This window comes from Spodoptera frugiperda, chromosome 1 (assembly GCF_023101765.2).
Source record: "Spodoptera frugiperda isolate SF20-4 chromosome 1, AGI-APGP_CSIRO_Sfru_2.0, whole genome shotgun sequence".
Taxonomy (NCBI): Eukaryota; Metazoa; Arthropoda; class Insecta; order Lepidoptera; family Noctuidae; genus Spodoptera; species Spodoptera frugiperda.
The window spans coordinates 8,552,708-8,580,264 of NC_064212.1; the positions used below are offsets into that span (position 1 = coordinate 8,552,708).

At 35.5% G+C, this 27,557-nt stretch overlaps 1 protein-coding gene across 3 annotated transcripts in view; it reads right to left on the reverse strand.

Moving 5' to 3' along the window:
• The window catches only part of LOC118273516 (LIM/homeobox protein Lhx3), a 39,818-nt gene that overhangs the window by 3,395 nt on the left and 8,866 nt on the right, over positions 1-27,557 (reverse strand). The window contains exons 1-4 of one of the 3 annotated variants that reach the window (XM_050697003.1): positions 6,314-6,466; positions 3,072-3,246; positions 2,500-2,702; positions 1,944-2,130 (exon numbers count right to left, since the gene is read on the reverse strand). In XM_050697003.1, the coding sequence (XP_050552960.1) occupies positions 1,944-2,130; positions 2,500-2,702; positions 3,072-3,246; positions 6,314-6,413 (665 nt within the window). In that variant the 5' untranslated portion in view covers positions 6,414-6,466. Of the gene's footprint in view, positions 1-1,943; positions 2,185-2,499; positions 2,703-3,071; positions 3,247-6,313; positions 6,467-27,557 lie in introns of those variants that run through there. The other 2 variants (XM_035590518.2, XM_035590520.2) reach the window with 2 other exon arrangements.

Consider the following 27,557-nt stretch of genomic DNA (forward strand, 5'->3'; position numbering starts at 1 on the left):
GAAACTTTTTTTTATATGTCAGACATTTTCAAGAAAACGTTTTGCTCAATTCATACTCATACGTGTTTTTTTTTTATTATTTGTATTTTTGCCATTTAACGTGGCAATGCTCCCAGTCTTTTGGGCAACATACCTAACGACTCCGATAAGGACAATTTCTTTGACGCTTTACGTTATTATTGTTTTGTCATAGAAACTAATTAACCGACTGCAAACTAGACATGTTTTATGTTCTACGAGTTTAATTTTCGCATCATTAATTAACAGCCTGCAAACAAGACAGAATGTAAATACAAAATAAACCTAATCAATATGAAACGCTAACAACACGTTTAACACGACTACTATTGTGTATACAGGTACATAATATACATAGCATAGTTATATCGAGCACATAAAGTAAAGAAGTCGAGCATTGTGATATCGCGTTCAGGTTTACGAGGCGAGGCCGATGTGCAGGGCGTGACCGCTGGCGTGACTGTGTCCACTCGCGCGCAACACAACATAGTTCCGCGACTATGCTCCCAAACACCAACAAACATTCGCTACCATAGATGCACAATGTGCAAATATCGAAGGCCGGCCTTTTGTAAGAAAACCTTTATGATGTGATGTGACATGGTTGTATGGCACTTTGGCCTAGAAGGTCATGAGAATTGGTTGCTATCGATATGTTCTGAGGGAACTTATAACTGCTGTGATAACAAAATATTACTTAATTATCTAATTAAAATTGATAGAGATTTATCAACATCATCGGCCCCTAAGTGTCTACTGCTAAACAAATACCTCTTCTGACACGAAGGAGGTTTGAGAATTAATCATAGAGGTTTTCGGTATAATATTAATGATTAAGACGTAGTTTGTTCAGAATGATTTTAAATTTTAATATTTTATACTAAAAAATACATTTTGTGTGGATTTTTAGAATAATATTCTTATGCACTAATTAGAAATACCTTTTTTGAAATTACTGCACAATGGAGGTTGAACTCATTTGACATTAAGAAAAAAATAAATATTTAATGACGACCAATTTTTTTTCTGTAAAATTGCTAGTAACATAATTTGAATTATAGTTTACAACCTTATTTAATTTCACCCTTTTTATTTAGTAGAATAACTTTATTGTAATTTATTTGAATTTCTCATCGTATTTTATTTATGTATTTTTTATTTCGATTTGTATCACAGTTATCTGACTTCATTTTAAAGAATTTTCCTCAACAACAACGACTCACAACAAACTTTCTTTAAAATAATGAACTAAAACAAGATTAATTTATTCAAGGCACTTTAAGAATTTATTTTCCTTAGTAGCAATACCAACTAATAAACCGACGCAGTTGCACGTCACATTAATTTTACTGAACATTTTAATGTTTAGCTCTTTGAGACCATAAACCTCTAATCTCTCTTTACGTCTTGTTATTTCACTTGACCATTTCAAAATCATTTCGTTAACTGAAGTAGTTTAAAGGTGCTTCAAGTAGCATTGATTGTAGATATCGTTTGATTTAGTACTTATTCGGTAGATATGCTTAAAAACGTTCCTTAGGCGTGCTTGTCCAATTATTCAACGCTATAAAGAAATCAATGTCGGTTTGGACATGTTTAACGTCATCGTGAGTTTGGTTTGGTTGTTCATTAGTAGATTTATAATGTCTAGCTTATTTTGCAAAGAAACCTTTATCTGTAGATCCCATAGAGACCAGAACTTGGTTTTTAAATAGAGAACAACTGAAAATGTTCAGTTACCTATTGAAGTGGGTCATTAATAACGCAATTAATTAATAATTAACGCAAAATCTACTTAAAGAGAATAGAAACCTTCACTTAAGACTTATTCGACTTAGAAAGGCTTTTCAGAAATAAATAGATTTATTAGCTGTCACACTAAACAAATCATTCCAGAACTTATATATGAAGAAACATCCACTGACCTATTTTGAAACCAGACTTGCACGACCCTCATGTCGAGCCCGGTATCATGCGCCAGCTGTTCCCGCACGTGGCGCGCTGGCTTCGGACTACTGCTGTACGCGTTCTTCAAGGTCTCCAGCTGCTTCGCCGTGATCGTGGTCCGCGGCCTCTTGCTCGCAGCGTCACCGTCTAACGAACCCTCGCCGCCTGGACATTGCACATTACAACTGATTTTGATGTAGATTTTGCCATTTTCTTTTCCTATGGAGTGAATAATTGTTGCATAAAATGTTGTCATTTTTTCTAAATGTTGTTCCGCTTTTGGATTTTCTCCTGTATCGTGGGTGCGTTTACGAATATACAAGTTCACATACATATATGACACCCAGACCCGAAACAACATTTATAAAGAGTTGCTCAGTACAGGACGTTGAGTGGCACCCGGTTGCCCAGCCACCGCACCAACCATGCAGTTATTGATTGGTTTAAGACCGCCATGTAAGAGAGCGGAATCTAACAGTTTGTCCTATCTGGAAATCGGGCATAAAAACAATTACAACAAAAAGGAAAACGTACCTTTCGCTCTAGCAGCTTCATAGTCAGGTTTACACACGAGCTTCCCGTCTTCCATGAGATAGAACTCGTCGCCGGTATTAAGGGTCCTTGCGCAGGCGGCGCAGGCGAAGCAGCGCAGGTGGTAGACGTGAGACTGCGCGCGCCGCACCACCTGCGTGGGGGGGATGCCCTGCCCGCAGCCAGCGCACTTCGTGCCGAACCGCCTAGGACAACAGCCACAATCACAACAACATTATCAACGTGATAGACACTATTACATACGTGGCGGTAAAAAAGAAATATTGCAGAAGTGAGAATAGTTTTTAGACCATTAGGAATCAAATCGGTCCAGCTTGAAGCGATGACCAAGAGAAATTAGTATTCATTTTTTTATATATAAAACTAGCAAACTTCTCCGTTTTGGGAATCAGATGGGCTTTTCTCAAGATTTTTTTCAGATATAGATATCTAGATTTTTTTGCTATAAACCTCACTGTGGAAATCAGTTTGTGCTTTCTGCAGTTATAGCGTCAGGAAGGAAAACCCGATTTATTTTTATATAATAGAAGATAGATAAGTATAAAGAGGCTTACTTGAAGAAATCATCGGTGCAGTAAAGCTGGTTGTTTCTGGCGAAGCACTTCCCGGAGAGCATGGCGCGGCACTCGACGCAGCGCAGACAGCCGGCGTGCCACGTGCGGTCCGACACCTTCAGCACGTAGCGGTCCACGATCATCTCGTGACACCCGCCGCATTTCGGGATACTGGCTGCAACACACGCATAGGTGTAAGGATGGAACTACTGGCTAAATTGTAACCGGGTGGTACAAAATCGGACTACTATGTAAAATGTTATACACGGACTTCTTCATCATTTTGTCTGATCGCAATTACAGTGTCATTAAAGCTTACTTATTTTAAATTGCATTCTTACTTGTTTTTATTAAATTACTTATTTAATAGGATAACATTTGGCTACCATTTCGCCTGTTGGTAAGCGATTTTTAAGAATAGGCAAAATAGGAATTTAAAAATATTTATGAAGCAATTCATGAAAATATGGTTATATCTCAATATTTTATGTATAGAAAACTTAAAATTACTGAGGACCAACCAATAGCTACAATATTTTTTGGTTGTTGGAACCTTCTAATACGTAGATCGACAGAGGAAAAAATATTAATAAATTAGGAGTGCATTAAAAAAGTACAATTCGCCATTTTATTCTATTGCAGGCCCAACGGTTCTTGCGCATATTGCTTTCATCTTTATTACACTTTACTTAACTTCACTTAGCTTCACTTTACTTTATTTAATTCTAATTAATCAACAATAATATTGCGACATTTCGTATTCTTGAGTTGCAACACTAGACCCACTGCATCTGTAGCACAATTGCGTGGTATTGAGTTTGGCTTTATATTTCGAACTCTGAATGCTACGAGTATTTTAACAGCTACGATTGGGGTTGTATAATTTTGACATTGAAAAATGTTTCAGATATTATTGGATTCAATTTGTATTGATATTATGATTGGTTTCAGGAGTAAATGATAGCATTTACAGGCATTGCCTAGTTCAGGAATCAAAGCTTAATGTTAACTCTAAAGTGAATAGTAATCATAAATAATACTAATAAGTAGAAATTGAGACATTGCGAAATGTATTATAACTTTCTTGAGATATACTAAATTAATTATTATGTTTTTCAGCTTACTCGCGTAACTGTTTAATGAGAAACTCGACTAGTTTAGGAGTGCTGCTCATAAATGCCTCTACAATGGCTTGGAACTAGTAAAAACATAATATTGAATATGTATGTAAATGTGATAAAATAAGAAACTTTGTAACTTATTTATGTATGTTAGTTTAATAATTAACATATAGGTCCAGAAAACAATTATTAATGATGCTTTTGTAAAGTAGACAACGAAGCCGATTTGAAAACCCAACCAAATAACAATCAAAATCAAAATCCCTCTTTTTTTTTATGATATTTATTTAATACTCCCTAAATATTGTTCTAAAATTAAAAAAGGTTTAAGAAATTGGCTAAATCCACTATCACATGAACTATATTTCGATAGTAACTAAAGTATGTAATTATATAACTTTCTAACATAGTATAAGCATATATGTATTAGGTATATATGTATGTTGTACACAGCATAGTTACTTACACGGGGTTTATTTACGATGGATATTATTCTGGTACATTATACACGCTTGTTTTTTATGCCTTAATGATTTCAAATAATTCGTTACAGATTCGTATGTTTTCCGATAAAATTATATTAAGCGAAACTATCTGATGTGTTAGTACCTGTCTACTTACTTAAAGCACTATATACCTAGCACCTACGTAAGAACCTAGGTTCTACGTACTATTGTATAATCGAGGAATTGTTTTTAACCCGTCGTATGTTGGAGTGCAGACCTACGTGAGACACTATGTTTTTTATTGTGTCTCATATACCCGCAGACGAAAGCATAAGCGATGGGTTCTTAAGAATTTCGTTTTATTATTTATATCATCAATCATCATAGTACCTCAGAATGAATTAAAATATAAAATCTTCAAAAATCCTTTTATCACATCCAAAAAGAGAATATTGCAAGGAATTTAAAGTTTAAGTTAAAGTAAAAATATAATTAAAAATCATACAAGATCGTTGAAAGCTGGTAAATTCAAGGGATAGATTTTTTTACAAGCTCTTATTTAATTTGCAATATATGTATGTCTGTCTGTTAACTGTGGAATCTTTGTAACTAAATTTTGAAGCAAACATCTCAAAACGATTGAACTGATATTTTATATACACGTTTAGTTTGTATAACCATAAATCACAAGCTATATAGAAGCTTGTTTTTAAAAAAGTTTTGATATAAATTTATTAAAAGATGGTGTTCAAGCATAGTTCTCAAAAGAATGAGGAATATTGTGTAATGTACTGATTTTTTGCATTAATTTATGTATTTTAATTATATTATTTGATATGATTGTGTGATATAATAACGTTTTTTTAATGAAATAGTTTGGATAGAGGATGATAAGTGATTAGGTTCTAAATATCTATTGCAAGTAGTGCAACCAATTTTACTAAACAGCTGTTGTCAGTAAAATTAATGAAGAATTTTTAGCCAAATTGCTTAGAACTATCTCCACTAAAACGTAAATATATCAGTAATACATTACAAGATGATATTGCCTACAATTAATCAAAATTTTGAACCATGTTGTCGGTCAATCAATCTGAGAATAATAAATAACATGGACTTTTACCTCGATAAGAAGGAATATATTGATTAAAAAATATTGTAAAACAAACGAACTACGTTTTTTGGAATTGTTTAGACCAGATTTTGTGTTAATAAATACACAATAATGTAGGAAGTAAAATAACTAATTATGATATTAGAGAATTCCTTCATGAGAAGAGTATAAGACCTCAAGGAAGAACACAGAAACATACCATAATCAAACAGCTGAACCATTATAGTCACTGTGCAACTGGGATAGTGTCTAGCAACAAGATTGTTTAGAAATGGTAATGAAATATTGATCAAGGTATAAATAGAAAACAAATGAATAATTACATGATAATCAGCAATGTCAAGTGAAAACAAAAACAAGAAGAAAAGTAATAAGTATTGAAAAACAATGAATAATTTCAACACTAGTAGGAAAATGACTTTCACAGATTCAGATGAATAAATAATGATATTTTCAAAACATCACAGATCCTATTTAGAGCACGTTTAACGTTTACAAACGCAACACAGAAAATAGCACAGCACACGGAACACTGGCACTCAAAAACACAACATTACGTACATAGGAATACTTCGGGCAAGTGTTCGAGTTGGATCGGCGGCACTCGCATGTCCTCGAGGTCGGCATCCTCAGCGCCCGGGTACATCATGGCCCCTAGCATGGTGCACGGCCGCCCCGGACCGCTCCGTCCGGCGCACTGCCGCCACCCCGCCGCGCAACCCCCAACCCTCTTATCACCAACTCGTCGCTATTGGCCGCCGATAACAACCACCACGCCCACCGACCAATCCACACGTACTCGGGATACACCCACCGATCGATTGTAAAAAGAATTTTCGCAGTATTTCCCACCGATATTGAACACTTTACATCGTTCAAGTGTTTACAGATGAGTGCCGCTACACCGCTTTACTTTTTATGCACCATTCTTTTGCATCAATAAAGGATTAAAGGTAAATCGAAATGTAGCCATAAATGTTCATAAATCGTAGCTTTAGTTTGTATACCTGCACGTATGCTACAAATATTGTGAATAGGGTGTTGGTAAAGCTCGCTCTACGTGCTACGCTGTAGGTGACAAAGATATTTGGGCGGCGCGTCGCGTAGCATCTTCGTAGCATCTCAAGAAACACGTAACCGTCTCGTAGCAGCTTGGCGCACATTTTTATTTATAAATGAAAATGAAATTAAATAACGAATGTTCCTCCAAATTAAAATAAAGTACACAGGTAAAACCTAAGTAATTGATAGCTTCCAAGAGTAATTAAATAACGAATGTTCCTCCAAATTAAAATAAAGTACACAGGTAAAACCTAAGTAATTGATAGCTTACAAGAGGAGTTTTTGACACTCATCAGCGAAGGATGTATAATTATTTTATGTTAGTTCCTGGATATGCAGACTTAACTGTAAAAATAGCATTGGCTATGACATAATTGCTGATGTGCCTACTGACATACATAGATACATAGTTACTTACTTTGTTTATACGTTAGCAATTATGTCATAGACAACGCTATTTTTACAGTTAATTTCGTCCATTTCCAGGAACTAAACATAATAGTTTTACATCTTTCGTTGATATAACATTTTATTATTGTATTATAATAGACTAACATAATTACACCTACACCTGTATACACATACAAGTTCCAATTAATATCTAAAGCTAACAGTTGCATAATCCATATTTACAGTACAGAACTTGGAACGGTTTATAACAACCGAAGTTAGAACTAATTAACAAGACCATATGCAAATCTGACTCCCTCTGTCAGCGTTATTTCGAACTACATATGTATTCGTTTCTATACACTATAGAGACTATAATACAGCTACATAGGTACATGTACTAGTACAAAGCATTCGGCTATTTTATGGTGGAGCGATACTATAAATACTCAATATGAATCGTCGGCTCAATCCGGCTAGGCCGTGGTCAACCGTGCAGCGTGGTTGCTACGATAAATTATCCAAGTGAGCGCCGGCCAGCCGTGTGCAACTTTACGACGACATAAATCACGCTTAGCGTCACTGGAACCACCCTAAACGCGTGCGCAGACCAGGTTACAAGGTTATACATTATGAAACGTGAGCGAGCCTTGATTCGGTGTGAGCCGCGGATGTTGCACCGTGCGGACGCGGACTGGCCCACTGGGTCAACACGATGTTTTATTAATAGATCGCTTTCTTAGTCCCGTTGTTAGAACATCTACTTTCAGCTATAAGTACGGCAATTGTATCTATATGGTCATTAATAGGTCTGGCAGTGGTAGATAATATCAATAAGAAAAGTGAAAAATATATGTGTTATAAAATGGTACTACAAGGCATCAAACTCTATGTGGTGTATTACTCCTCCAAAACACAAAATGAAAAATGATAAAACGTTTTCTTCTTGGTAAACAAATAAAAACTCTGTAGTAAAACCTTCTCATAGCATTTACCGAATAGCAGTAAACACTGGCACAATATAAAATTATGATTCAAAACAACGGAACGCATTCGAAAATATTTTTTATGAATTTTAAACGCAGAACCGGGACGTAATACTTTGTTCCATAAATTGTGTGGGGCGGTCGTGTGCCACCGGTCCCAAGGGCACCGGCGCGTGCGCGGCCCGACGTAATTGACGGTTGCGAAGCACTCCTGGAGCTTCTTTCCCTTCAAATCTGCACATCGGATGCGACAGCAACCAACTCGCTCGGAAACACTAGGGAAGCATTAGTGCTTCTTCAAACCAACCCCTTGCTATAAAAATGTATACAAAGTATAAGGAGAACTTTGCAAAAACTTTATGGTGATAATAACTTCTGTGAAACTTTGATATAGCACATTGGGGACTTTATGACTACTGACAAGTTTACTGTGTTGTAGTACTAACAAACATTACTTTTCAGACTTAACTAAAGTTTCACATTGTACTAGAAATACATAAAATACCTTGATTAATTTTTTTTTGTTGCAATTCTTGTGTACCGCACACTAAACGATTGGCAAACTGATGAGATCAGTTTGGATAGAAATTTGTCCCCATTCGTGTGCGATGCATCACACGCGTGCCTGTGGGCTGCGGTGTCCAATTTCTGTGGGAAACCAGCCCGTGTTGGACCTCATCTAGTTCCCATGATCATTTCACAAATATTGACAAGGTGATGTAATATTGATTGTCGTCCTCTTGTTTTGCTTAAATTAGTAATCACATAATTATTGCTTACTAGCTGACCCGGCAAACTTCGTACTGCGTCAAACATTTTGTTCTCACCTTTTAAACCTTCCCTGGACTTCTACAAATAATTCAAGACCAAAATTAGCGAAGTCGGTCCAGCCGTTCTCGAGTTTTAGCGAGACTTACGAACAGACGAGAGAACGAAAAAAATATCTCAAATAACTCCAAAATGTTTCATAATTCCTCTCAAAATTCTATCAGATTTATAATTGTTTAAAACATGTAGATATAAATAAAATATGTGTTTTTAACCGAATTATTTTAGCATCAACGCGATAGTGAGGTCGCGATCCCGCCCGTTGTAAAGCGCTTTAATTTCATAACGTCTGCTTGATTTGATTATAACGGAACCGAAAAATTATATCGTTCCGTAATTAGGTTAAAATGCAATTTAGAGATGCGCCGCGGGCGGCACGCGCCGGCGGCGGCCGAACACTTTTATGGTACTTTACCAGTTGGGGGTTAGTGTAGCAACCCTACCCTGCATCTGATCATACGATGATAACTAGAGATGTGAGTGATTGCTTATTGTTCTTTTGAGCGCCACTCTGCCTATTTTTATTGCTTAATTATTTATGAGATACGTTTTTGTATACCTTCTCTTGAGTTACGCATATCGTCGTCGTAGTAACAGATTGTGAGCAGGCGCTTAAGAATTTATTGTTTATCTTCGTGTTGTTTAACGTGTTTGTGATAATTTTTACATAAGTACTTACTTTTCCTTGTGAGTTTTGAACGTATTCTATTTTAAGGAACCTAATATTGTAATCTTAGATAACGACGATTAAATATCTTGGCAGCAGTCTCCTAGAGCCTAGATTCAAACAATTTCTAATATAGTCTAGACAGCCTAATCAATGGTGAATGAAATAAAGTGAAACCTAAATTATTCTCTACCAAGATTGAACACTATAAGACGGCTTAAATTATTTATTTACAATAACCATAAACCACAAGCGAAGTGCACTAACAGAGCCCATAAAATCAAACCTAACAAAATAAACCTGACGGGCTGTCGTCGCCCCTTCAAAACGCGACGAACCCCACTTATTAAAATTAATAAGTGGGCCCTTGCCTGCATTAATGATCGGCTTGTGTCAATAGAGATGTAATATATTTGACAAACAAACGTAAAACCAGATCGTGGCTAACATGCGTCGCGCACCGCCCGCGCTGGTGCTGGCTAGCGGGTGTTTGTTCCACAACGACCACTGGCTACGTAACACTTTATTTACGGGGTATAAATAAAATTGCAATGTCATTTTGATTGTTTATCATGTTTTTTTTATTTGCAATGTGTTTTTTTATAACTGGTTTCTTTGCTGTTTTAACATTATGCGAGGTTACAAATACAAGTGTATACTAACTATATCACCTATTTCTTCTTCGAATAAAGAGTTACTTAACTAAGTCATTACTTAAATGTAACGTGAATTTTAACTATGAAAATAAAACTAAGTATGTAACCATTTTATCCAGTTTTGTACCTAATGCATTTGGTTGCAGTCACCTCTCTTTAATTACTAAATTTGACTACATGGTTGGCGCGGCGACAACTATAGCTACCGCGCAACGTATATCGGGTTCAATTCCCGCACGGAGCAACTCTTAGTGTGATTCACAAATTGTTGTTTTGAGTTTGGGTGTCGTGTGCATGTGAAATTGTTTGATTGTAAACGCACCCACGACAAAGAAGAAAATATTAGAGCGTTTTCCTTTAATAAAAAATAAATAAATCCGAAATTGTATTGGCTTGTCACTACCAGTAAGTATCCTTTACATAAATACAATCTTCCCTCCCTTGCAGGAACTGTAGGTCCTATAAGAATGAATACCAAACACAGAAACACGACTTCTGCATGATGACTCTCTTTTTGTCCCATTTGTGAGTATCAAAATGTACGCATTAGTGACTCTTCAGTTTGAATTGAAGTGCACACTTTGAGTCTTTGATCTTTGTTTGCTCCTCCTCTGCCGACCCCCCTGGGGTAAGCATGGTACTGGTGGTAAAGGAAGGGGCATAATGTTTACCAAACAAATATTTTTAATAAACGCACTTCTTGCATTATTTGTATAATAATTCATTATGACAGGATACGAGTTTGGCTAGTTGTGATTTCGTCAGAACAAATAATTAATTATTTATCTTTATTAATAACAAATACAAGGGTATAAATAAATAGACACGCACTTGTGGATACTATGGAAGTTGACTAATTTTTATTTTAATGTTCTTCTTGTAGATTATTTTAAAATATTAGACACGTATTTTTATTTTCTTTCGGAAACAAATTCTTTCGAAGATAATTATGTCGCTTTGAAATATAACGAGACGTCACTTCTAGGTACGTTTTAAACGTAGAAATGACATATTTGCTGATTGCTCCCACTCCTAAACTTTTGATTTGTTATGTCTACGTATTGTTATATTTTATGATAAAATTAGAAATATGTGTCTAATATTTATCATTACCTAACTGACGTTCTAAATAGATGTTTCATTTTCATACCCCGTCATCATCCCTGTTGTACCTATATCAGTATTTACTTATACTTATAAAGAAATAACGTAACTGTAAGCAACTATTGTTGCACTAAGATCATTGTAACCGGTGACATCATTGCGTGGGGATCTAATGATAAGATTTCCCGCAAATTGAATGAAACTAAGCAACGGTTATTTGAGTAAACACAAGAATATTAATGTTGTAATTTTACCTAAATTGCCAGAATAATCCACGCATTATTTTCCCATGCAACGTTTAATTGTTATAAAACTAGCCAAGTTAAATTGTTACTTGGTTCGTAGTTCACAGTGCTAAAACGTAAGTACCTATTCTGTTAAGCATTGGGAATCAAGTTGCAAGTAGGAACACGATGCGACGTTATTGTTTACTTGGTTTTGTCGGTTAATGAGGTCGGATTAAAAAAGAAAGCATTATTTTTAACGCTACCTCATTAACCCACAATGCGAGCGTGGCGAAGTCGCCGCAGCCCGGGGCTCCGGTGGCAGAAATTGAATCGCGCGCATGCTCACTGCGACGGTTCGCGTTTAGTTATGCTTCCATGCAATGCCTTCCACAACAAGACTAGTTTAAAACGGCTTTATTTCTCATAGGAATTAACGACGTAATCTATAGTTCTTCGGTATTTGTCAAACTGATTATAATTAGTGTTTAGGTGTTTACAAAGTATCTGATAAAATTCCCACCGAGAAAATCATCATGAAGCCATTACAACGCCTTTAATTAACAAGTTTAAACCTTTAAACACGAATGCTCTCGTTTCGATGATAACAAGAGCATTTTACTGTCACTTTGATTTTGATACAATTTAAAATTTATTTTTTTCATAGTAAGTGGTTAGAAACGGTTTCGTGTCTCATTTAATGCGCGGATAATTGTAACAATGCCGTTACCCACCAATTAATCACAAAACTTCTACTTATTATTCTAACCCTTTGTGTAAAAAAACTAAAAAAAATAGATTGGGCTTTTTCTCAATTAACCAGTCAATTTTAAAAAGGTACTCGAGGTAATTATTTGTCTTTTTGCTGTTTCTGTTTAAAATAGTTTGTCATTGTTACGTTTTCATCACATTCTTTCACGATAGCGTTCCTTAAGCAATATTTCTTTGGGTTCTTCATATTGACCGAATATTCGTTTGTGGGTTAAATGCCGAACACCAGAACGTTACATCTTATTGGGTGGAAGCGAAAAGTTCATTCATATCTTATAAGTAGATGCATCTACGTCTAAGTACTTACTTAATTAATAAAACCTACAAATAACACGTCTGTCGAGTTCTTCATGAGAGACTGTAGAAGAGACGTCAAATTAATTAAGCGACTTTATATTTGATGTGGATGATGAATACTGGTACATCGTTCTCTACAATCCTTTTTCCTTACAAAATTTCGCACACGATGAAACTGATTAATTCCCTTGGTAAACAATTACTATTTAACCAATTATTTCCTTGTTTTTTGTCAATGAACTTGACAAATAATGGCCGTAACAAAACATTCGCTTCAGCGTAAAAACCTGGTGTTTTTTGTTAACCCGTAACTTGTGCGTTCTGTACCGGGCACCGTTTGCGTTGTGCAAAAAATGTAAACAAAACTTTTATAAGTAGAACTTTCGTGAACGAGGTGACAATGTGGAGTTGACCAATTTGTGTTTACGTAACTTGTTTTGTTTCAGTTTGTTTAAGAGGATTTTATTACGTTTTGATTAATTGTATCGTAGAAACTGGTTGACTTTGTGTCTATATATAAATTCTAGCGTCTACCTATAGGATAGAATGTAGCCTATATGTTTTTCCAGACTACAATATATCCCTATTCCAAATTTCATCCCGATCCTTCCAGCCGTTTTGACATGATTGAGTAACAAATATACATACAATCTCACAAACTTTCGCATTTATAATATTAGTAAGATAATAAGATTACAAATGTGCACGTGGACCTTTACATGCTCTAAGTATTCATTTTTAATTTTCAAAAAAGTATGTTTTGGGATTTAAAGCCAAAGATCGTTCATCTCCATAGCTAGCTCAGAATCCTCCCATAATGGCATCCTTGACGCAAAGGGGCCAATCACATTTAAGCACCACAATTAATTATGAGCCAAAGAAGTCTTCGAGCAAGATAGCATTTAGTTATTTAGTGTGTAAACATATCTAAGTAGCTATTTACCTCAAATCATTAATCACAGCAAAAAACTAAAAATACGAAACATCCGACCAGTAATTTAAAGTACAATTGTCCTTATTACGTATATCTTAGCCTTCCGTTACTAAACAGTTTCCGTTAAACGAAGACTAAAAAAAAATTTGAATCATCTTGTACTTGGTGCCGTATCGTACCGTCCACGGCTACGGATATCTGTGGTCAACGATGACCGACTCATTTACTAGACAGATTCAGTTCCAATACAGTGATTTTAAGTACTGACTTTGAATTATTAAATTATATAATTAGTCGTTAAAAGCGAATCTGTTGTTATATTTAGATAGATACTTCTTTTTAAACGTTGCCCCACACTATGATTCCCTCCTGTTTCTTTGTCTCTGTGGGTTTCAATCGTTTACAAACATACAAATTCACATTCACATGACGTCCAGTTCTGGAACAACAACTTGTGGATCACGCAGAGTTGCTCCGTGTCGGAATCGAACCCGCTACACGTTGCGCGGCAGCCGGTTGCCCAGCCACCACGTCAACCGAGTAGTCAAATTACACAGTGCAGTTATATTTCGGACGATATTGTGTTTGTTCTGCTGAAAATGTGGAAATTAAATTCAAGAAATCTTGCTTGGCACTCATTCTTATGACCACCTCATCAAAGAAACAGTTTTTTTTAGTACTAAAGACTAAACTTTACGTTTGCCTTGCTTTCTCGTCTAAAACAGCTGAACCTATTTTAAGACATTTTGATTGCACCTTGGAAACATTTTAAGGTTACTTTTTGCGTGAACAAGATTACTGTTATCTCGGAATGATTGAACTTTTTTCACTTTTACTACGAATCTGTCACTAATTGTAAGTAAAAAAGTACTAAGTAGATTAAATGGGACAGTTTAAATATCTCCTATTTCAGTTGTAGTACTTAGGAATACACAATAGAAATAAATAAATTATTGAAAAAATAAATGAAATCGAAGTACGCTGGGCCTTTTTCGGTTTTTTATAATTTCTCTGTAGTAGCACGGAGTCTGGAAATGTGCGCGTTATATGGCAATAGCCTCTCCATCTATTACATGGATGCAACATGAATTGTGAATAGTGGTACACATTGTACCCTTTCGGGGATAAAAGGCGTATAAATATGAAAAAAAAATTAAGATAATCTTGTACTTAAGGATCGTAATTCTTATATCCGAAATTCCTTAAAAAACCATGAGACAAAATCACGTTCATCAACTAGTTTATGCTATACCTATACTAGCCTCAGAAGTACACAAACACCGTACCAATAAGGACATAGTAACATAGTACAGTAAACATGACCTAAAGTGGTGACTACGTCCTCGATGGGTCACAATTACTGTGATCGTCCTGCCCTTGTGCCTGTTGCGAGCGTCGCGTGTTGCCCACCAGAGCGAGCCATTACTTCTAAGGTTAACGCTTCAGATACATGCTCTAAGATAACGACGTGTAAGAATAACATTAATGTAATCATGTAGTAATCAACGCCTTTGTATTGCCTGACCCTAATTTACTTAGTCTCAGTCGAAGAGCTGATGGTTTGTGATTTATGACTTTTGTTTGGTTATAACTTATTGTACGATAGATCTGCTAGTAATTAGTTTGTATGGTTAGGTTGAGTTAGTATGGCATTGTTGTGTCCGTAGTAATAAGTAAAGATCAAGTTTTTAAACTGACATGGTCACCAACACTATCATTAGGACTTGAGGCGGGATGTGGAGTTCATCCGTGATCATGGTGCTTGCAACAGTGCCGAAATATCGGAAACTTATAGACATAAATAAACATGGTAAATATCCCGTCTCAAGTTCTAATGATAGTACAGATCATACCTTAAAGACTTTTTAAAACTTATAATGTGGACATTTCTTTCATATATGATTGTTGGATAACGTAGATAGTTTATAATGTATTCAGAAAAGTTCTCAAAATTATTTTTTCCTTTATGCAATATTCCTTTGAAGAGTTTATTCTTTATATTTAGTTTTTGTTCTTGTTCGTTCCAGGTAAGACGCGACGTCGTCATTGATGTGTCATTTGATCTTTTTTTTGTGTGTTAATAAGGAATTCATTGGAAAAAGAAAAGTTTAAGCTTATAAGGAGAAAGCGATATAAGTTTTTCCTTGTCATTTCGGGTCTGACATCATTAACGTGTCTTTTTTTGTGCTGGCAACGTAGCAGAAGAAATATAGTTACCGGTATACTATGGCAACTTTACCAAACCTTTGGCAACTTTACCATATTATAGGTATTCGGCATAAACTCATTTATCTGAAAAATCTACCCACTAGAATTCTGTTTTGTTATAGTAGTAAGAGAGAAATCATACCTAGGTATACGAGTTCGGACTCGCCCAAGGCGGGAGAAGTAATAGGATGGTTTTTTTTAAAAAGCCGTAGGACTAGTACGTTTTCCTTTTTGTAAATACCAACTACAAAGAATTCCTAAACGAAAAACTATTGGACCTTTAAGCAACAAATCAATTAACTGCTTCCATTGTTATCCTGATTGTGATCGATAATTTGCCATCGATTACATACTTACTGTCGGATATTTAATTATGGACTGGTATCAGGGACAAGGCCGAATCTCAGTAAACGTTTTGGCAGTGAATTTTCTTCTGCGTTACCTTCTGTAAATGTAATTTATGTAAAGTACTGAAAGATTGTTTGTTTTTATAATATAGGGTATTTAGTTTACAAAATGCTAATACGAAAATTTTTATGAGTTTCCGATATTTCGGCACTGTTGCAAGCGCCATGATCACGGATTAACTGTCATCATTGTTCATCGAAGTGAATAAACATGGTAAATATCCCGTCATAAGTTCTAATAATAGTGTTAGTGACCATGTCAGTTTAAAAACTTATAATACGAAAATGTTAAAAAGGAGTATTGTGAATACCATTATTCATTAGCGGTCTTTCCGAAGCTGCGGACTACCTAGCGGGTTTACCGGGACTCCGGCTCGAAAAGCAGGAGTAGGAACAGGGTGGTTTTTAGTCAGTAAGAGTCTGACAGTCCCTCTCGCCTTAAACGAGGCGAGAGATTGAATGATTTTCCCCCCTCAAAAAAAAGCGATCTTTATATTATAACAAGCACGTTCTGAAAATACTTTTTAATAAAACACTGTTCTTGCAGGTATATACCTAACTCTAATTTTGTTATAAAATATAACATATTAATAAAGGCCACCCACATATTCTTGGAACTATAGGTTTACAGGCGAATAGTAGGTGTAAGCGTAGGTGCTCAGCCTGCTTACAAACTGTATCTAATAATTGTATTTATGTAGATTCATCTTAATAATTGTCACTTAGTTATAACCCAGGGAATCCTAATTGACGTGGTGATGATTTTTTTTACCTTCCTATTTTAATAAAAATAATGTCCCAATTATAAATCTAACGACTTTTGCAGTTACTACCTAATAAACGGTATACGTCAGTAAATCAGTACGGGAGTACGGGTCAGCTGTTGCGGGGAGATGTGGCGCGTGCGCGTGCCATCGTCCGAAGCCCCGCTGCCTGCGGCGTGGGCGCGGGGCTTCGCGTGACGTCAGCGCATCTGCCCGCCAGATGGCGCACCCTCGCCACAGATAATATCGCACGCTGCACGCACCAACACTTTTCACAAAATCACAATCAGGTAGTACTTTGTAATTAGGTATAGGTAGAGTTAAAATGTTTATGTTGTATACTGATCCTGTAAAGACTATGCCACATTGAAATGATAAAATATTTAGCTATGTTTATTTCATCATTTCGTGTCTACCAAAAACCATTATTAGTGCAATTGTTTACATTTAATTTTAGCATTAAATAAGTAGCACAGTTGTAGAATGATTAGTAGGTATGAAATAATTTTATCGCCTAAGCACCCAAAATTCGTAGCCACTTTGTCTATTTTCAAAATATCTACTTTATTAGATACACATTTGAAATGCCTTATAAGCACACCAAACTGATAGGGAGTACGCATTTACGCACTACATACATGCGTGTATCAACCCCATTGTTTTTATGGCGGAGTAAAACGGTAATTACCGTGGCATCATCATAATAGTAAGTGATTTGACGTTGTGTAGGGCCGCCGTGCGCCATATGCCGCAACACACCAGATCCATTACTATATTTATGTAACTCGCTAATTAAGTGCTTGCTCATTTCATCATGAATTTATTATCATTACACCACATCACACGTACATTTAGGTAAATTCTAATTGAGCACATCAGTATGCAGATTGGCCAATAATAATCCTCTCAAGGATCTTATTAAAAATTTTCGACTATAAATAATTTCCATGTCGAAGAAATATTACTGCTTTGTCCTTTTGAGGATGTTCACATTAGCATTAAGTACTTACCGAATTATTATTATCTCAATTAGTTTGACATCGTTTTATTTATAAACTTACTATAAATAGCAATAAAATATTGTTTGTGTAATCATATTTTAGTGAATAATACGCAAATTAAAAGGCATTAATAAAGTGTTATGTATATCTTGAGTTGTTTAAGACGTTGCCCCACATTAGTATTTTCTCCTGTGTCGTGGTTGCGTTTACAAACATACAGTTTCGAGTTCGGGTGTAACCCCGAAGCAATAATTTGTGTATCACACAAAGAATTGCTCTGTGCGGGAATCGAACCCGCTATACGTTGCACAGCAGCCAATTGCCCAGCCATCGCACCTACCGTGCAGATTGAATCTGAATCTCAGTAGTTTATGCATAAAAGAATAACGTAAATCAGTCCAGACAAACCACGGCGTAATCAGTGTACATACATAGACAAATAGCATACTATCCAAATTGAGAATCTCCTTTTTGGGAAGTCGGTTAAATATTTTCTTTTGCATCTCGTTTGACTTATCATTATCTAAGGTTGCCAACCATACTGTTGATAACAGTATTATACTGTTTTCACTACATTATATTTTTAATTTTGAATATAAATAAATAAAGTACAAACATAATATTGTTTTCAATATCAACACATCTAACAAACACTAAGTTTGAAGAATAGTTTTTCAGTTATGAATGCAAAGTGACGAGAATACAAAAATAGAGCATCAAAAAATTTAATAAAAAAAAATGAGCTCCTTATTTATTTTAATTACAATTTTGATTATGGTGAGTCTTATGAATTTTAATATGAAACAATTAAATGTATCGGGAACAGTAAGAAATTTTACTCTTTTTATCCTTTTTTTATGACAGGGATCTTCCTACCTTTATGAGGAGAAAACTAAGCAGTGTGAGATTATATTACCTCACTAAAACCACCTCGGAGGCTACTAGGAGACTCTTTCTGTACTGACTTAAGATGCTCAATATGGACTCAAATTAAGCTATAATTCTGCTATTACTAAGCAAACACTGCATTTCATTAATTCAGCAATTATCTACTAACAATCTAGGTATTGTGATAATTAATTAATTAATTGAATCGTCAAGAAAAAAACGTACTCCTTTTGGTTAAGAGTTAAGAGGCAACTGTACACTTAGTATGAGTTTGCTTTACGTTTAAAGTAATAGAAATGAGAGCGTTCGGTGCTCTGATTGGTTACTTCATTCGCGCTGGCCAATCAGAACGTCAAACGCGCTCTCGTTTCGTTTTTGTTCAACTTATTGTATTTAGTTATTTAAAACATTTAATACTGACAAGTACTTCTTTTGCTTTACCTACAGCATGCCTCGTGCAAAGCGCATGCTACACTTAGTCCTTGAAACATGCGCCTGTTGTTATTGAACGGACTGTTAAACTGATATTCATTCTAATTGCAAAATTAAGTTATATAACTATAATAGGATATTATTATTTTATTATGATCAACAAAGAATAACGTAGATCTAGGAAATAGAGTTTACAACGGCTACCTTAATTAGATACGTGCCCAATGATCAACGCTGGCGATTTCCTTATTAGTTGAACATGCCTAAATTTTGCAAAAAAATGTTAGTGTATCTATTATATGTAGATAATAATGCTATCTAGAAGTTTCTTTAATGGTTACAGGATAGATGCCAAAACGTAAATGGTCAGTATAACGAATTGAAAATGTTTAAGTGCTGGAGAGCCATACTTCGGCACGAATGGCCGGCTTGATTGGATTGATACGCAGAAAACCAACGTGACACAACGCTTGCGTTGTGAGTGAGGCTACCGGAGACCCAGTTACAACAAACACTTGACTTAACAACCTTTAAATTCCTAACCCCCAAAAGGCCGGCAACGCACTTGCAACGCCTCTGGTGTTTCGGGTGTCCATGGGCAGCGGCGATAGCTTACCATCAGGTGATCCGTGTGCTCGTTTACCGGCTTATACCATAAAAAAAAATGTTAAGAGCGGTGGCACCATCGACGACTTTGCGAACATATAGAGGTACCGTTATTGATTATAGTGGCACGAATTGATTTCACGCAATACACGAAGACGTCCGATTGATTCCTTAATTGATCATCTTGTACAGGTTTGGCTTCTGCAATCTGCGTCTACTTGGACATCGATGTAAAATATATATGTTTATAGCAACTCTTTGTGTGATCCACAAATTGTTGTTTTGGGTCTGGGTGTCATGTGCATGTGAACTTGTATGATTGTAAACGCACCCACGACACAGGAGAAAATCCTAGTGTGGGGCAACGTTTTTGAAGGGAAAAAAATAGTCCTTACTCCAATCATTTTAGATGTATTGTATGTACACTGTACTGTACATAACTAGGTATGTTATTACATATAATATTAATTTACGCCATTGATGATGACTTGAAACGTCATTCATGTTGTACTTAATACTTGTCTATTTATAGTGCTAATACCTAATTAATTATTGTTCTTAAGTTTAGGATTATAATAAATAATAATATATCTACATGCATTTTGGTGTTGCACCTACGTATGTAAGTACGAAACTCGTTAATAAATTCAATATAAATCAAATTACTTTAATGCATCCATAATGTAGAGTGTAGTCTATTTAATACAGTAATATGTCCCAACTATTGCTAATATATTCAAGGTCGTAATGAAAAAGTTTATTATTATTGTCAACATTCAAATACCTAAGTGTTTTATACAAATAACCTATTAGTGCTGTTTCCGTATTATATATGAATATAACCAATAAAAACTTTATGTAATTTTAAACGAATGACCACACCTGGGTTACTTCTTAGATCTCTTACCGCCGTATCCAGAATCATTTATTTGTTACTTAACCCTTCGTATAACGCCGGAACGCAGATCTACGTGAGACACAATGTGTTTTCTATTGTTGTCTTATATACGAGAGGTTAAACCAGTTCTTTGCAATTATTTTTAACACAAAATCGTTACTAAGGAATAGTTCAAGTAACCATTAAACTCTGAAGTTATATCGCTGATGTTTCTTTTCAATCTAGTCCGATAAGTCGCTGACCTAATCTAGCTTTACCTAAGTTATTATCAGAATAAATCTTATTTTACCGTCAATAACCTAATATTAACTGATTTATCGGATACTTGCACAGTAATTAACAGTTTAAATATTCATTTAAGCGTAGTTATATTTTAGTAATAAAAACCTAGGTTACGTAAACCAATTAGTGGTTCAACTATGAATGAATAAGTAAATTAAGTTGCCGGTCGAGGCTAATCCTTTTGTCTTTTGTCGACCTGGCTGGGGAGCGTGCGGTCACAACAATAGGTTGGTTGCTACATTAGTACTTTGTTTATACCTAAGATCTAGAAACAGGATAAATACTACATTTTTGTTTATGTACCCATTATATATTGGACATACTATTACATAATATGTATGGCAATAGGCTCAGTATATGACAATAGGATCACCATTTATTACACGGGACTTGGACTTATACATTGTACAGGGGCATTAAATGCCATAATGCGCACCTCTGCCTACCCCTTCGGGAATAAATGGTGTGGCGATATAAAAGCATATATTTACATTATATCACAACAATACGTACCTACTTACCTAATTACTTAGATGTTTCTGAAATCCCGTTTCTAAGTCGAATGTCGAACCGATTACCTTTTGGGGTAGCCGTGTTCTACAGACACGTCTAATCAAACGTGATGTAGAGTGTCCTCCAGCTTGCTGAGGGCAGGGATAGGAAACGAAGTTTCCGAAAATGTCCTTAAAACATGGTAATTTTTTTAGTGCACACATCAACACACAACTTATCAATTTCGAGTCATTTTTAACACAAAAGTTGGTAACTTTTTCCTATAAAAATAAATATGAAAATATATTTTTATTTGCTTGCGATGGAAATACTCGTTGATTGCTCTATATGTCAATATAGACAGACATACAGACAGAGTCGTACTAAGAAGGTATGATTGGCACTTGGTGTAATAGAAGCAAATAGTCTCCCCTTGCGGTATTACAAGTAGCGCGTCTCTTGAACTGGTATCAGAGCGATTTATATGCAACAGTAAAATAAAATAATGAGGCGAGAATTCTTTTGAGTAAATTGAAAACATTTTTTTTATTAAAACAGTGTCCTACATTAGGATTTTCTTCTGTGTCGTGGGTGCGTTTACAAACATACAAGTTCACATACAGACCACCCAGACCCGAAACAACAATATTAGTGAATTATACACAAAAAGTTGCTCCGTGCGGGAATAGAACCCGGTACACGTTGAGCGGCAGCCCAGTCGCCGCACCAACCGTGCAGTCAATAAAATATGGTACAGTTAAATCAATTCCTAATTTCCATGTTTATTTATCTACGTCTATTTTAAATAAATAAATAAAGCTGGGTATTTATATACATCAAACCATTGTTTAAAAATTAAGACTTTAGTACAAACAATACTTTCCTATCTCTAATCCTTTCATGGCAACATCAATCTTCAGCTTCATATTTAAACACGTGCAATGGCTCAACATTAAAATATACAATTTTAGATATCTAATACTCTACGAGATACATCTCTGGTGAAAAACCACTCTCCATAGCTACAGCTATGCTGCGAAGAAGAAATAGCTAAGCTGTGAAACTATGTGACCATTTCCTCTGATACTAAGCTATGTAGAAGTGAGAGGGAGAGGCGCAGCTCGAGAATACGATATATCGATACTAGGGAAGCCATCCAGAACACGCATTTTTCCATATAAAAACACAGCATAGCTCAGTCCGTTTCCGGAGCTGCGGACTACCTAGCGGGTTTACCGGGGCTCCGGCTCGAAAAGCAGGGGAAGGAACGGGGTGGTTTTTAGTCAGTAAGAGTCTGACACTCCCTCTCGCCTCGCCCAAGGCGGGAGATGGTGATTATCCCCCTCAAAACCAAGTCCGTTTTCGCCAATGCTAATTTATGTGTACCAATGAATATGATTGGTGGAAGTTAAACGCATCCACAGCAACGTAGCATAGCACATCTCTAGTAGTAAAGCACTCTAACACTGCCAGTTGTACACAGAGTATATTACACAATAACGTGTCAACAAGCCCCTCATATTTCCACACAGGCTAACTCTAACACGCGTTACATTCGATCGATCGCAACAACAGACACCCATCCATTACTTAATTGCCAAAAGTCATTGGATCGTATTAACTGCGCCTGGATAAAAATACTTTTTTTTTCTATTTCTTCTTTGTTTTCACTTTAGAGGCTTTCCATTTTGCATCTTTAAAGGGAAATAAAGTGTCTTTGCCTTTGTGGGTTGTGCTTCGTTTATCCTTTTGTCGTCTGTTCTTAATAAAATTCTCTGTAACTATTTGTATATTATGTAAAATATAATTTAGTACCTATGTACCAAAATTACCAGAGGTAAATCTTTTTTTTACTTTCATAATCTTGCTTTTAATTATAATTGAGTATTTTAGGAATATAAGCCAATTTGTTGTGACTATTTTAATATTTGTCTACTGTCTTCTAAATACTCAGTCTACATACGTACCTGTCCTTTTATCTATAAGACCTTTGGGACAAAAAAATCCATGAGTATAACAGAATATAATTTTAAGCACTGGGTTTGGGAACATTTAGTAATAACCTTTAATTGTATCTTCGCCGTTTCCCAACTAGTTTACTATAATAATATTCTCTAATTTTATTATTTTAATTAAACTGAAATTAATTTAATTTATTTTCTGCCCACTTCCTTCGACTGATACTTATTCTAATGTATAGTCCAATATTATTGTAATATTTTAATTTGTTTAATTACCTATCCTTATACGAAAATTTTACCCAAAAGGAGCTGCTGTAATGGACTAAACTCCTTATCACAAGCTTTCAGTTATGAAAATACATGTCCACCATACCTAACGAACTGACAAGGAAATTCAATTTAAGCGTTAACATAAATCTCGATTATCGTTGCTCATAAAAACCGCAAACATATTCCTCACACGCCAAAGTAAGTAACCGCACACACAAACAAACATATAAAAATGTATCAGAGTATCAACCTAAATGTAATGTTGTAGGGAAACATCTTCCACTATGTTACTCCATATTAGAAATGGAAGAAAAATGTATGTGGTTTCACGTAAAAACAATGAACTTTCACACGCGTAGAAACCACGTTGATTTAGTATAGTTTACTGCAGAATCAAAGCCGAGAAGTCGGCTTGCGGTGGCGTTGTAATTGAATTTGGAGAACAATCAGTTTCCCGCGCCACGTTCGGATACATTCGCAACACGCACACCCAGCACGCACCTGTTCACTATTTTATTAGATAAAAGAAACCCAAATATATTTATGGGCCGGGTAAACATATAATGAACTCCCCTTTTCACTTCTTTTGGCTTACAAATAAGGGTTATAATGAAACGTTTCTTAGAAAGATTATAAGCAATTTACTTAGCTACTAAATATAACTTGATGTCTAGACTAGTGTCTAGAAGGGTTATAAATAAAAACTTAATTACATTAGTTATTAAAATAACTTTACTATAAATTATTTGCCAGTATGATGGAAATATTCTTCGAAAACATACCCGTAAGTCAACCACCGTCCTTGTCAAAACGGGGGCACGTGTCTATACTTTTTAATCACGAGAAAAAACAATAAAGCAATCTCTCACAAGTATCGTTTTCACCCGACAATAGAATGTAAGCCCCGCGCGATAATTGAATCGAGAGGGTCTGCCGACCCCACGGCTCGCATTAGTGTTACATTTGATTCGTATGTGACCCATGCCAGAGACAGTGTCTTTATCTGTTACAAGCTCTTCCTACCGTATTTTTCGTACCGACTTTAACAAGACTATGTATTCTCATACATCGTCTTGCACATTTTGTTTCATTAAAAAAACATTCTATTAATTCATGTTATGCGCTAAAATCAAATAAAAGATTTATTTTGATTGGCCTCATCTAGTTATTTTAGAGATTGACATGTAAAAGTGTTATCTTGTAACCTATTTGCAAAAATAAATATCATTTATTGCATCTGAACAATCTATCTACGTTCAAATTAAGAATTAAGCATCAAATTAAGAACTTCATTCGTGTTAAGAACGAGACACCAGTTAGTAAAAGATAGAATGGCGATGTGAGTGCGTATTGACACGAAACAAGAAGAAACAAACGGCAGCATCACAGCGGGTACCAGTTTGTTTGTGCTCCTGTGGGAGGGGGTCATTACTAAACTCCATTACACTTTTTGTGCCAAGTGTTTTGGTGGTATAACAAGGGTGAAAACGACCCTACAAAACGAATGACATGCTCTCACTGTTTTTATCGTCGGTTGTGAGAAAGGAAAATATTTTTAGTGACTTTTTGTTTAGATACACTCCATGTATGTACTTGGGGCGATTATAAAGAAGTGTGTAAATAAATCTTGTGTTTTGTTATGTTTTAATTTTGATATTAAACACGTTTATCAACTATCAAAAAGATAAGTAAGTATTGACGTGCCTACACGTCTTTTTTTATTTTTTTTTAAATTGTATGTTTTTCAACAAAGGGCTAAAAGAAAATAATTAGGTGGATCTTTTACATTACATTAATTTATTCTTATGAAAATATAATTAAAAAAAACTAGAATAATAGTAGATCGGATCTATATTCCCATATTTTTGGCAAACTTTCTATAGATTTAGGTTAGGGTTGACATAGACTTTCGTCTTAAGTATGTACACAAATAAAAATAACAGCCAGTTATCATACACAATCTACTTATTTAATCAAAATTTGTCTTTGTTTTTGTTTGTAAGTAAGTAATTACCTACATTTGTTTCCAGAAACGTTTAACTTAAATAATTTATTGGTGGACGAGACAATTTGGTCGGTAAGTAAGCTAATGAAGTGAAGTGAAAACCAAATGGGGGTTCGATGACCCGACAACGATCTCCACTTTAATGATTAAGTCGGTGAGAATTATTTAATGAGCCTTTGTGGGACACAGGCGGACCTAACGGGTGAACTTGCGAACTCACAACACTTTACGTAAAATGCATTGTTTTTTTTTTTATTTAAGAACAAAAACTAAATTTTTTTTCAGTACCTATTATCTAATTTGTAGTTATAGGTATTATATACGTAACATAAGCAGGTTTAAATACCTGCTTATGGTATGTATTTAGGTATCTAAGTGAGGAAGTAAAATCAATATCGGTATTGGCAGGAATATAAAAATAATAATATTAAACAACTCAACACAGTAAAACGTTTGAAAAGAATTTCGCAAGCTATTACACTAAGTGATCGCATAACATTTACATGCCCTAATACGTTTGAATACAGCAAAGAGAGAATTGTCATCAATCTTGAAGGGGTGTGGAGCGCCATAATGCGCGGCGCATATGGCGTCATTGGCGCTAGGCGTTCCGCTCCGACGGGCACCATAGACCCACATCGGGTCGAAGTGACCCGCAGCGACCTTAGACCATATCACAGATCTCACACAAGTGGACACTAGTCTCTAAAGCACCTATTGTGTGAACCCCTTTGTAAGCACACGTCAATGACAAATGTTACATTGCCGACGATTTCAATACACGTTACACATCCATTTGCAAATTACCCGCATTTAATCTGTGTAATCTTTTTTGTGTGATACTCTAAACAACAACAAACAAGTGTATCATTGTATGCGCTTTTTGTACGGCATTTGTATGCAGCATATATTTTTTATTGACGGATTTACTATCAATAAAAAATATCTCACTGAGCTCCAAATAATGTTTTAATTGTACAAGTAACTCAAGAACGATTTCCTTCAGTCAGTAAATGCTGCCTAGGTAAAAAAAATAATAATTTGCTTCAGAAGTGTTTAGTGGTTCAATGTCAACTTAATTATTTTTTATTTATTTTGATCTGACGTTACATGGAGCTTTAGTATTTCGTAGCAAAGATGATGAAACTTATGCAAGAGATAACTAGATACTACATTTTCTACGTCTAGTAGTGTAGACAAACTTTGTATTTTTTCTGATATGCCTATATATTAAAACCGATGCATCGTTAGTTGACGTGTGGTGCATAAAATCGTCTTCGATTAACTTTGCGTAATGTTCGCAATAAATATTTATGGGTTCGGATTTAGTGCGCAGTGTATCATAGGTGTAGTACACACGGGCGCGGGGAGGGAGTGCTAAGTGCCGGGAGGCCACATGTCACTCTCGTCGTGCTAATCTCCAGGATTTGCCATCCAGTGTCCCTCGCCATCCCCATCTCCCTCACACCAGTGACAAAACGATACGTCTATTTCACGCAGCTCATTGAATATTATTGCTCCATGGGGATTTTGAAAATATGGAGCCGTTTAGCGAAAGCCGTACATTGTATCCATCCAGTGGAATTATTCATACGCGACTCGTTGCATTTATCACTTAATGGTATTAGCTATTAGACCGTTTAATCGCTCGATTTGCGACTTTATGGCCGAA